This window comes from Gavialis gangeticus, unplaced genomic scaffold (genome assembly GCF_001723915.1).
Source record: "Gavialis gangeticus isolate Ggan-Ray unplaced genomic scaffold, GavGan_comp1, whole genome shotgun sequence".
In the NCBI taxonomy this organism is placed as follows: Eukaryota; Metazoa; Chordata; order Crocodylia; family Gavialidae; genus Gavialis; species Gavialis gangeticus.
In genome coordinates, this window is record NW_017729025.1 from 8,300,858 (window position 1) to 8,313,971 (window position 13,114).

The 13,114-nt window shown below is 42.2% G+C and overlaps 1 protein-coding gene across 3 annotated transcripts in view; it reads left to right on the forward strand.

The window, feature by feature from the left end:
- The window catches only part of MAP4K5 (mitogen-activated protein kinase kinase kinase kinase 5), a 137,242-nt gene that overhangs the window by 108,667 nt on the left and 15,461 nt on the right, over nucleotides 1–13,114 (forward strand). For all 3 annotated transcript variants that reach the window (XM_019518363.1, XM_019518364.1, XM_019518365.1), the window contains 8 exons: nucleotides 2,131–2,191; nucleotides 3,664–3,666; nucleotides 3,751–3,865; nucleotides 4,012–4,070; nucleotides 6,532–6,635; nucleotides 7,623–7,800; nucleotides 10,554–10,622; nucleotides 11,312–11,404. In XM_019518363.1, coding sequence (XP_019373908.1) covers nucleotides 2,131–2,191; nucleotides 3,664–3,666; nucleotides 3,751–3,865; nucleotides 4,012–4,070; nucleotides 6,532–6,635; nucleotides 7,623–7,800; nucleotides 10,554–10,622; nucleotides 11,312–11,404 — 682 coding nt within the window. The remainder of the gene's footprint in view (nucleotides 1–2,130; nucleotides 2,192–3,663; nucleotides 3,667–3,750; nucleotides 3,866–4,011; nucleotides 4,071–6,531; nucleotides 6,636–7,622; nucleotides 7,801–10,553; nucleotides 10,623–11,311; nucleotides 11,405–13,114) is intronic.

Sequence of the window (13,114 nt, forward strand, 5' to 3'; positions counted from 1 at the left end):
TCCCCCCCATTGCAATGGGGGGGGGGGGCGAGGCTTCATGATGGACAGCCCTCACAGCCAATCAGCAGCAAGGGGTGGGTCCACCGGGGCCCCTAGGCCAGAGGCATGCGGGGGTCCACCAGGATCAGGCGGTGAAATCGACTGGCCACCTCCTCGAGTTAGCCAGACTCCTACTCATGTGTTATTATTAGCAGTTTGTGCCTATAATTTTATGAGAATCAACAGCTGTGGCTGATGTCATCTTCTAGCTCCTCCTTTTTCTCTGTTTTAAGGGCAGGTACTGTGTTTGCCTTCTCCAGTCCAGTGGGACTTTCCCCTCCTCCGTGAATTCTCGGAGATAATCTCCAATGGTTCAAAGATTACCTGCCCTTTAAGTACTCTCAAGTAATTTTTTTTTTTGATCAGGGCCTGCTGGCTTGACTACATCAGACCTGTCTAAGTATTCTTTAACCCACTCTTTCTCTAGTCTGGCCTGGTCTAAACCCTCCTTTAAATTAATTTGTTCAAGCATCTGGTCACAACTAACCTTTTAATGAAGATAAGCAAAAGAAAAAAAATGGCACTGTACACTACAGCCTTTTTATCCCTTGTTAAGTAAGGGATCTATACTTTCCTGCATCTTATTTATGCAGTGTTTCATTTTCTTTAATGTCCCTTACTCATTTTAACTCGTATTTTATCTGAGGTTTTCTCACTTGTCCCTAGCTGCTTATGTTGTTCTGTTATACCCGTTATTAGCAATAAGTCTTTGTTTCCACTTTTTGTAAAATTCCTCCATAATGTTTAGGTCCTGACAGAGCTGCTGATTTCAGTTTTATTGATCTTTTGCTATCCTTGCTATCTGTCCTCCGCTCTGGGACAGCTTACTGTCACGCCTTTAATACTGCCTCTTAGAAAAACGGCCCACACTCCTGAACACCCCCCCAGCGCTGAATTCCCTCTGCTGGGACTTCACCTGCCTGTTCCCTGAGTTTTGCTAGTCTGTTTTTTTTTACTCCATTGTCTTTATCTTGCTGCTTTTGATCTTTCCTTCCCTTGGAATCATGAGCTCTATTGTTGTTGTGGTCATTTTCACCCAACTTGTTCTCCATATTCGGCTCCTCAGCCTGTTCCTCCTGTTAAAATCGAGTCTAAGCAGTGCATTCCAGCTAGTTTCGTTCTGCCGCTGAAAAAAAAAATTACCGTTGACGCATGCCAACAACTTTATGGACTGTATCCTGCCTTATTGCTTTTCCAACAGTTAGCTAGGGACTTAAAGTTCAGCATTACCACCAGGTCTTGACCTTCAAATGCTTCTGGTAATTGCTGAAGAAAAATAGCTTTACTACTTACTTCTCTGGACCAGGAATCTATAGTTGACCTTTACCATAGCATCACCCTGGTTCTTTTACCCTTTTGGTTTTACCTGGTAGCAGTTTTGCCAACCCCACTATGTCAAAAATCATGCGACAAACTTAAAAATCAAGAGATTTGGAATGTAAATTGGGAGACGCTATTTTGAAGTGTGTGTGCAGTTCCCAGGCCAAAGGCAGCAGGGTGCAGAGCCCACAGTGGGCAGCCCACCTCTGCCCCATGCACAAATCTGGGGGCATGTGCCCCCCATGCCTTCCCTGGCTCCAGGGCTCCGTTCACCCCAGCCTGTGCCCCACTCCCTCTCACTGTGGGGGCCCTGTTCTACACCCCCTGGCCCTTCCCCTCCACAGGCTTACCAGCTTGGTACTCTACATGCACCAGAAGAAAAAATCCCAAGATTTGATCTCTCTATCAGGAGATCACGAGTTGGAGTTAATTTGACTTGGAAATCAGGAGTCTCATGATTTTTTCATGAGAGTTGGCATTACTGTGGTAGCATTCAACAGGTCTGCTTCTCGCTGTTTTCTGAACTTTACTACAGGCATATACATTTTTTATATGTATTATATCACCTCCCTTTTTTCTTTTCTTGTCCTTCTGGAACAAGCTATGCCCTGAAACACCTATATTTTAGTCCTGGGATTAATCTCTCTGATGCCGAGTAAGCTGGGAAGTGGAATCTCTCCCTAAGCCTGGGTAATGCAGGCAGGGGAGGACCTGCATAATTAACTCATGACTATTTCTGTTCACTTCATAGAAATATCATCTTTCTTTTAGTTATTCCCCCGGAAGTGTACCTGGCTGTATGTTATCAATAATACCTTAATGTCATTGTCAGGTACGTATAGTTAATAGAAAAGCAGTAAAACTCGCTATATAATATGAGAATATACAAAGCAGTCATTCGTGACAATGTGTTTTTTCCGAATGCACAATTTAGATGATCAACATTAGAACAAAATAATTATGCCCTCTGCTTCCTTTTTTGTTTTCTCTTTTCATATAAAGTTGTATTTGACTCTGCGTTTTGGAAGTGCTCTGTATAGAATAACAGACCAAAAGCGTAGCACTCAAATATGTCTATAGTCTCCTACCATTTTTTGCTTGAAAAGCTTAGAAGCTTGATCATTTAACCACGGAATGCAAACTCTATTCTGAGCAGTGTCAGGGGCCCATTTTCAGTGGCAAAATATCTTGAACATCTGTTCTAGGTCTCCAAGTTACCAAGGCCAAGTTAGTACACTTATCCTAACAAAATTAAGCAAACACTGAACTTGATGGAGGAAAGAATGGTGTCTCAGAATTTGGCTGCCGTGTCAAATCACTCCCATCGTGCACTACAGTTTGGTATCATGTTCACTGGTTGTGGGCCTTCTAGTGATTTGCTTCTCGGCCTCTTGAAGGCTCAGATCAAGTGTACATCTGGATGAGTCCAGAGAGTTTCATTTAGGACAGAAAAGAGTGATAAGTTAAACGTGAATTCTGTGTGTGGGTGTAATATTATTAATAACCCATCAGATGCATCCTTTTTAAACGTGGGGTTTTCTCTGCGGGCCTATTTAAGTAGACTTCTATATGCAAATGGTCAGTCTTAATTGTGAGTGCAGACTCGCCACCACACCAGGCCTATAAGCATACAGTTTCTTGTATAGTCCAAGTCATGCTGATATTATGGATCTGGACATCGTCCATTATGAGCTTCTAGAAAGCTGGTGGCATACCAATTAATTCTAATACTACCAGGCACCAGTGAAGATTTATGTAGGCCATAAACACTGTTTCTGCTTTTGCATTATGTATGGGTAATTAGTTACCTGCTCATACATCAATAGACAGCATTTTAATTATACTTAATATTTATAATATTAGAGCCTGGTGACCTGTTACGATTAAATTGGCGCTTGGTCATACTGTTGGAGAACCATCTAAAATTAAATGGGTGAAACTAATTTTCATATTGTCTTAAATGTTCTTATCAAATATGATATTGTTGGAGTGATGTAGCCACGTTGGTCTAGGAATTGTGCAAGAGGCAGGGATTGTTGTGGTTGATATGTTTTATTGGATTGACTACCAAGATGTGAAAGACTTGACAAGCTTTTGAATGCAGTACCAAACACAGTCTATTCCAGCCATGCAGTTGTTCTAACAAAAGATATCACTCGCAACAATCCTTGTCTCTGTTATTAAATATGAACATTAAAAGTTGAATGTCATATTACCACCATAGGCATTATCATTTAAATCATGTTTTATTTCTCTTTACATTTTGGATTGGCGTCTTCAACATTATTGTGGACTCCATTTTAGAAGGTAATTATCATAGCATGTTTTTGCTAGAAATTACCTTTATCTAGCATATGTGAATGATACCAATCATGCTTTTTTGTTTTACAGGAAAAACGTTTCAGCTTTATTCCCATAACTTAATAGCTTTGTTCGAACAAGCCAAAAAAACAGGATTAGCTGCTCATATTCAAACACATAGGTTTCCAGACAAAATATTACCAAGGTACGATTCTTCATCTTCTAGAGAAGTTAAATAAAGACTATAATTTCTAAAAGACTATATCATTTATGTTGTTACTGTATAGCCATATGAATCGGTAATACATGAGACTCAGAAAGTCCTATTTATGTTTATAAATGTTATTTCAGGAAGTTTGCCTTAACAACAAAGATTCCCGATACAAAAGGATGCCACAAATGTTGTATAGGTGAGTGAACATCAGTTTAGCTGTTTCCCTAGAACTTTTATTTCCTACTTTTAGAAGGAAAGTATTTTGCATTCAGATTTATTTTTGCTGAATAGTTCAGGGGCCTGATAATGAATTTTAGAGTTGTTTTTTTTTCCATGGGGGGAATCCCAATCCCAGTGAAGTCAATGGGAGCTTTACCATTGTTTTTGCTCTCTTCACCAGTTTTATTTTGGCCGGAGTCACTGGTGCCCAGTCAATACCTGTTGTAGGATGTTCTGAGGTCTACATTTAAAATATTCAGTTTATTCCAATCAAGTTCTAAGTGAAAATTGTGTTCATTAATAATCACCACCACTGAGTGAAAGTTTTCATTAATCCTCAGTAAGGAGGCAAAAGGATGAGTGAGCCATGAAAGAACATAAGGGATATTGTTATGGCCTATTGCATCTGGATTTCTACTCAGTGATTAATCTCACTTTGAGCTTCTGTAACCTTGTGATAAAATGATGAAGAACTCTTTGCACAGGATGTTACAAGGCCAACCAGACTTGACTTGTATAAAAAGTAATATGTATTGTAAGTTTAGAAATAAGATAGCAAATTAATATACAGCACAGTTGTTCTTAAGCACCAGTTATTAACTGTAAATGTATGCAGCGGTGTGTTCAAATGATTAAAAATCAAAAGGGATTTGGGCTACAAAATCTCACAAAGTCAGTGGAGCTCAAGATCATTCTGTAGTTTTATAATTCTGAACATTTGTTGCCCGCTTGAGAAATTCAAGCGATGGTTCTGTTGCTCCCCAAACAGACATCACCGAAGCTGGCTTGATCTCAGCTCATGTGCAGCACCCACTGTCTCCTTAAGGAACTAACATGTTAAAAATCACTGACATTTGGTTTAGGGGAGTAGCTTTTGAGCCAAATGGATGAGCTAGAGAGGACATTTGTATGTTGGAAGTGGGACTATAATGCTGTTACAAACTAGTGTTTGCAGGTAGCCTGGTGGCAAGGAAAGACAGCTATTTATTGAAAGTTTGAACCCTGTCCATGGCAGTTTCAGAGTTGCTCTTACCTGCACCCTTCAGTGCCTCTTTCTGGAAATTTTACCTTTAAGAGCAAAGTTTGCAGGTTAGGAGCCATAATTGGGAGTGCTTTAAAATTCACACTTAGACTCAGGCTTTATTAGCATTGTCAAGGAAAATTAACATCAGTTGGAGAGGAGATGAGACTCTAATCAGCAGCAGTATTAAGGTGCTGCAACTCTGCCACTTGCTCTTTGTCCTGTCCTGAAAAATGGAACTAAGTGTGATCAAAGAAAAGCCTGAAGCTGGTTCTTATGTCAGCATCGTAACAGCGTTTGTTGAACATCAGGAAATGCACTCTGATTAGGGAGCCCTAATCTAAAGTTTGGCTCAAGATCATGTTGACTTAAATAGTGGCAGGATTCTTCATCAACTAACAAGGCAAAGACCAGCTCTTATTGTGTACGCTGCCTAATATAAAGGCCTATAGGGGCTATTGTTACAAAAAACAATACTAATAATGTTGGAAGCATAAAGAAATTTTGCAAGGGATGGAAATTATCTGGTTTAGATTGCTGGCTTATATTGTTGCCTTCCTTCTGTTTCAGACCCCTCATTCTCTTCCATCTTTTGAAATAATATTTTTTATTATTCGTATGCAGTTAACTTTTTGTTAATATTCTGTGAGTTAGTTCACAGATTAGGTTGTGTTAATGTGTAAGAAAATAGAGAGAATTCAGCGAGAATTTGTCCCCAATTCATTTGGAAGTTAACATAGTACTAATCAGAACAAATATTTTGTTACATCACCAAAGTAATAAACCCAAGGTCGAAATGGTTAGTATTTTAAAAGTTGCCTTATTTATATTAAAAAACAAAACCAAACAAACCCCAAAAAACAAAAACTTCAGTTTTACTTGAAATATGATAGACGCTAGGGCTGGAAGAGACCTTGGAAGATCGAGTCCAGCCCCCAGCCCCAGGGGCAGGAAGTCAGCTGGGGTCATTGGATCCCAGCAAGATAAGCATCCAAACACTTCTTTAAAGTCCAGAGTAGGTGCTTGCATCACCTCTGGGGGAGTCTATTCCAGGCCTCGGCGGCTCAGACAGTAAAGAAGTTTTTCTTTGTGTCCAGCCTAAAACGGTCTTGGAGGAGTTTGTGACCATTGGACCTGAGGTGCCCTGGTGAACAGGCGTTCCCCGAGATCCTGATGCACACCCCTTATATACTTATAGGCAGCCACCAAGTTACCCCTGAGCCTGCGCTTCTCCAGGCTGAAGAGTCCCATGGCTCTCAGCCTGTCTTCGTTAGGCCTGTTCTCTTGCCCTCTGATCATGCACGTGGCTCTCCTCTGGGCTCTCTCAAGCTTCTCCACATCCTTTTGAATTAATGAATTAAATAGTTCCAGATGCACCAGGTTAAATTAATGCATGTAATCTTTTTTTCTTAAATAGTAAGAAATCCATATACAGGACACAAGTACCTGTGTGGGGCATTGCAGTCTGGAATTGTTTTACTTCAGTGGTATGAGCCAATGCAGAAGTTCATGTTAATAAAGGTGAGTCTTGTTTATTTAGGCCTTTCAGTTTTGGCTGTCTGTTCTTACCACATAGTATAACTCATTGCATTATTTTTGTAAATAAAAAGAATGTTCTGGTAGCCATTTTAGATGCGATGATGGCAGAGTGGGTCCCTTTGGGTGCTGGCAGACATTCATGTAATGGTGCAGTGGGATCTGATCCCCAATCCCAACAATTGTTCCTCCTGCCATACCACAGGTGCATGGCAGGAGGCATGATTGTTAGGGTCAGGGATCAGATCCCAATTGCACAACTGCCACAGCAGAAAACCTGGGGCCTGGGTTGGCAAATGGCAGCCGGGGAAGTCAGTCAGTTCTCCTTGCCTGGCAGCTGCAAACCCATGGGCTTTCATGCTGGGGACCCCAGGATCGAGGAATCTCTCCCTGATCTTGGGGTCCCAGGGTGTGCAGTTTTTAAAGGTCCCTATGACTGAAAGGTCTAAAACCTTCACGCTGGCACCTTTAAAAACAATGTCGGCAGCCCAGCTCCACATGCAGGTTTTAGGCCTCCTGATGTGTGGGTTTGCCACTTTCTGGCACCTAAATCAGCTTAGCATGTGGCGCTGTTACTATTTATGGTGTGATTAGCATGTCAATTATGCCATAGATGTAATGTGTTCCAGGGGGCTTTTAGTCCTGTTTGTGAGTGCTGAGTACTCAAAAATCTGGCTTGGCAAGCTTATATTAGCCAAAATGTATAAAGTAACCAGTAAAGTGTTGGATCAAGCCCAGTACTGGCTGTAGCAGATTCTGAGGAGGAAGAGTATGAACCCTGAGTAATATTACATTCTCTGGGGCATGTGTTATGGCTTGTGTATAAATAACTCTTAGGAGTGGTCCGAATTGCAGGGGAGCTTGAAAGGAGAATAGCTCTTTGGTACCTTGCATACTCTGTGCTTGTGAGGTTTTGGGGTCCCTACATGCCTAGATAGAAGGAATGTCTAAACTTGTCATAATTTTTTTCAGCACTTTGATTTTCCTTTGCCAAGCCCTTTGAATGTGTTTGAAATGCTAGTGATACCAGAGCAGGAATACCCTATGGTCTGTGTAGCTATCAGCAAGGGTACGGAGCCAAATCAAGTAGTTCAATTTGAGACAATCAACTTGAACTCTGCTTCTTCGTGGTTTACAGAAATCGGTGCAGGTAAGGTTTTTCTGTCTAATGCACAAATATTTTGCCTTCATCAAACCAGCATTTTTTTCTAGTAGCTGTATTCCTTTATTTAACACTCAAGACCACGCATGCATATATTGCAACAGGCCTCATGATAGCATGTGAACCTGGACTGCATCTTTTTCACTCTGCCCTGGTCATCTGAGCAGTACTGGGTGCATTTACACATTAATGAATGTGCCTTTGCTACTAAGCATTGAATTTAGTACCTTTTAATATGAGGTACTAGATAAAGGCGCAGTAGCTGTACTCATGTGCAGTAGCAAAGGCAAACTAATTCTACTGCGCATTAGTACAGTTTTGCCATGATGCGCTAATGCGCAGTAGAACAGTCTACTCTGCATTAAGACATCTCATGTAGACGCCCCCGCTGTCACGTAGCTGGCCATCAACTGACTGCCCCAGAAACCTGCCTCTGTTTCCACTGACTTTATTTTCCCTCCTTAACCAGATGTCCTTCAAACCATTTAAGGTGGTTTTTTTCCAGCTCTGATTTAATTTTCCTCTTCTAAGAAATTTCATTTTATAAATGCTATGTATTAAATGGTAGATTTTAAAGACAGGTTGTGAGCTACTCATCTAGATCCTTCTCCTGTGTGTGGCTACAGAGAGCGTTCTCCTTATCAGGGTTATGTCAGTGTGCTGCTTCCCTTCTGGACAACTTCAGTTAAGTGCATGTTTCTTGTCTCTTCTCGCACCCCCAAAGGACAGTTATCACCTTGCAGGGATATTAACACACAAGAAAACTTGCTCTTCTCTTCAAAGCTATTAGATCACTTGCAGACATTTTTCACCACTAGTCTTATTCTTTGCACAAAGATTTTTTCTTTTCTAGCTGTTCTCTTACGCAAGCTTGCATATTAATTATTTAAACCTTTTATTCTTGCATTGGACACCCTACACCCTCTTGAGCAGTGATTATCAACCAGGGTGCCGCACCACCCTGAGGTACCTTGAGATTCTTTAAGTATGCCACATGGTGTCAGCACTGTTAGGATTCACAAAATAAACTCAGAGGCTTCAAATAGGGATCCAGAGTGTCGAAACCATTCTGCCATGCTGTGATCTTCCTGAGTTTTTTACAACAGATTTGCTCTGTTGTTTTTCTGTTGTCAAAAATGAATGGAAACTAAGAGCTGGTATTTTGCAGTGGGTCCCTTGAGTTTAATGCGATTGAGAACTGCTGCTCTGGAGCATCGTTGCTAAACAGGGATTCTAGCAAAGGAAAGAGTTGTGTTAAGATGGGAGGATTACATGCTGATTCTCTCTGTTCTTTGTTGTTCCTCCTAATCAACGAAGCTGTTGGATGAGCTCTTACTTGGCTGTTGCAACAATGTGTATAGTAAGGCTGTGCGAAGCTTCACCGGCTGTTCCGTTTGAAGCAACTGAAATGAAGCAAAGGGCTTTGAAACAGCCTTAAAACAAAACAAGGCCAGTCAAAACATTTCGACTTTCGAAGCAGCAGGCAGGTGGTGGGAGGCGGGGGAGAGTCAGGACTGCTCTCCAAGCAGCTCCACAGCCCCATGTGGCTCAGCCCGGCAGGGAGCGCAGCCCTGGCTCTCCCTGCCTCCCACCGCCGAGCTGTGCTCCATGGGGCTGGTGGAGCCAATCGGAGCGTAGCCAGCTCTGCCTGCCTCCCGCTGCCGGGCTGCGCTCCGAACAGCTCCGCCAGCCCCATGGAGCTCAGCCTGGTGGCAGAAGGCTGGCAGAGCTGGTGCTGCGCTCCACCTCCTGCCACCGGGCTGAGTTCCACGGGGCTGTGAGCTGCTGGGAGCTGAGCCTGGTGTGGGGGAGGTGCTTCTCCCCACTGGGCTCAGTTCCCCAGGGCTGTGAGCCACTGGGAACTGAGGCTGGTGGGGAGAAGGCATCTCCCCTGGCCAGGCTGAGTTTCCTAGCGCTGGGAATGGAGCCTGGCTGGGGGAAGTGCCTCTCCCAGGTGGGCTGAGTTTCCCAGCACTGCAAACCGCTGGGAACTGAGCCCAGTGGCAGGAGGCGCTTCCACCAGCTAGGCTCCATTCCTCAGTGCTGGGTCCCAGGTGGCAGGAGCAGTCTTCTGTCATCCAGCAGGCAGATTGGGGGCCTGCCCGCACCCCCAGGAGGGCTGCAGAGGTTCTGCTGGACTCCTCCCGGGGGTGTGGGCCCTCAATCTGCCTGCTGGATCATAGGACACTGCTCCAGGTCCCTGGCTCTTGCTTGTCAGTAGCTTGAGGTGCAGTTTCCTAGAAAACCGTGCACCCATCTCCTTGAAACTTGGCAGGCTTCATGCCCTCAGAAGGGGCTACCATCCCTGCAAGTCTCATCGGAATCAGGCAAGAAATGAGTTAAGCTGTTTCGTGCTTCCCTGTTGTAGCCTTTGGGTGAAATGTCAAAATAGGGTTGAAACAGCAAAACCGTTTTGATGGAACGAAATGGAACAGTGCTTTTGAAACGAAACGAAACGGCCCTGTTGCACTAATGTATAGTGCTGTAATAAAGCTGTTGTTACAATATCTGGTTTTTTTGGGATGCTGGGTTTGATCCTGAGTCATGCCCGGCTCCCATAAAGGAAAGGGATCACATAGCAATTAGAAAATGTAAAATGCAATAAAATAAAAGAACATAAATCCTTTACATTTAAAGGGTGCCTGGAAGGTTACAAAGGTAAAGAGCAAGTGCTAAGGCTTGGGGAGCTGAATTCAGTTTTTTTAAAAAGGATATAAACTGTTTTGTTTCCCTTTAACCAGGCAATCAACAGTTGGATGCCATTCATGTCACACAGCTGGAAAGAGACACAGTTCTAGTCTGCTTGGACGGTAAGTAATCTATACCTGGTGAGCAGCTTAGGTAGCTGTGTGAGAAACCTGCTTAGGTAGAAAGTGTAGTTACTTGCCTATCTACCATATGCTTATTTTAACTTTTCAGTACTGTTTTATACAACACCATTGCAATACCAGTGCTTTTAGATAAAGTTGATACAGTGGCCGTTCCATTCCAGCCCACATTCTTTTCAGCTAGTGCCTTTGAAAACACGTTTTCCTTTCTCTTTGTAGTCCTTCAAAATTTAAATTAATGTAGAATTACAGATGAGAATTGAGATACATGCACACATTCCACATATATACAGTAAGAAATAAAATCAGCAGTGCAACACACAGTAATACAAAAGCTCATATGTACTGAATGGTACATGAAAAGTTAAAATTGCAGTAGGAAGCTAGTGACAACTTTTGTATATTTAAATTCTCAGCATGCACATTGCATTGGATTAGGGTTTCTTGCCTTGAGCAACCCCGTTGTGTGTAATTCTCTAAGATAATTATTAACAAAGTTTCAGGCATAGGGCTGTACCTAATATTTAATAGAAAAATGTTTTTTGGCTTGTTTTATACAAACTGCAAAAGGCCAGACAAGGATATTATAATATAATGTCATATTATATTTAAAGGTGTCTATGATCTGTTGCAGCAATGGGTTTGACATTTGATTTTGTACTTTTCTTGAGAATTCGTGAAAATTGTGAATTTACAAGGGAAGCTGAAGTCAAGCAAGAAGCTGGCCTCTGAGCTAAGTTTTGATTTCTGCATTGAATCTGTGGGTAAGTGAACACCTCAGTTGGTCAAGAACTTAGACTTGACTGGAGAGGATTTTATCAAACAGCGTGGGTCTGTGGGCCGGACACTGCAAATTCATCCTACTAGGTATAACAATTATTATTATAGTAAATTAGCTCCTTGATTGCACATTTGCAATGTTTTCAAGGCTGCACCTAAGTGTTGGGTGTTTATTTGCAGTGTAATTTTAGTGTTTGATGAGGTGCATCATCATTTGAAAACCTTTATGGTGCTCTCAGGCATTACTGTTCATTTCCAGAGCAGTAAGAGGCTTCTTTATGCAAGGATTTTTATTTTGCTGGCAATTATGTTGGATCAGTTTTAATAAACTGAAATTTTACTTTAAGGAAGCCCTGCAGATAGCAGTTTAGATCACCTGTACTTTTTGTACTGAGAGTAATGGTATTCATAGTTAGCTCTTGTATAAAGTGTAGTAGCTTTGTTGTTGAAACTTATTTTGTAATTTCTATAGCTTTATAGAGCAGTGTGCAGCAGAGTATTCCTGCTATGTTAAATTATTTCAAGAACAGGCTGCTTTGTATACATTAAAGAATTTCAATTCTCCAATTAAATTTCTGCCTGAAACTAGAATTAGCAGTGATGCAGCTTTTATGATAAATTCCAGATTCAAGACCCTTTGATTTTTAGATGGCAGTTCCTTGCAGCCTGGACTGCTGGGTTCCTCGGGCATCTTTCCTTGAGCAGCAGGTTTTTGGAGTAGGTTTAAAAAGAAAAATGCCATCTGTTCATCTCTTCAAATAATGCAAGATCTCATATGATAGAATCCTTGTTTAATGAAGCGCAGAGCCACTCTGGGCGAAGAAACATTGGAGTATCTTTCTTATCCAGCATGTATGTCTTTCCTACATTCTGCACTGTTGTTATTGTCCCATTGAATAACTTAGTTGGATCTTGTACTAACTGTCTAGTTCATTCTGAAGCTAGCTCTTCAGAAAATGACTTCACAGTTTATTACACGCTGGATGACTCTGGGAAGCCCAGGGTTTATAATGTAGGGATGAACTCTTCCTGGCCTTATTATAGGCAGAAATTAGAGAGTAACAAGCGTAGATGAGTTAGTGTAGAGGGAAATGGAATTTGTTAATAATGTACTTGGAAGGCCAAACCGTTCTTCATAAGTTACAAAAAAAATGTCAGCACTTAATTGAGTGCCATAGGCTTGAGCTCTCAGGATGTGTCAGATACCGAGCCGCAAGCACCATCTAGCACTAGGAAATGACTTGGGGAAAACAGAGACAGGGAAAAAGGAAGGGTGTAAAATATGTACTATCCTCCAGTGGCAGCCATAAATGCAGCATTCCTTTTCCTTTATATGGAAGAGGCTGGTAACTAAATCATTCCAGTTCAGTTGCTTCATGTCTTTGCTGTCTAACTTTGAGTAGCCCAAGTCCTCCTGTTTTGTAGTAAATGTGACAAAACCCATGTCCATTCCACCCAGACAGCCATAATGTTGTGTTTGGTGGCTTTTTAGCCTCCGTTTCATAGCTTCATAGTTGGTCGGGTCAGAATGGAGACTTTTTAGCCTCTCCTGGTAGGACCTGCCCTGCTGCCCCCTGACCATGCAAGTGGCCTCCTCTGGACCCTCTCCATGTTGTCCACATCCCTTCTGAAATGCGGCGCCCAGAACTGGACGCAGTACTCCAGCTGTGGCCTGACAAGCACCGCATAGAGGG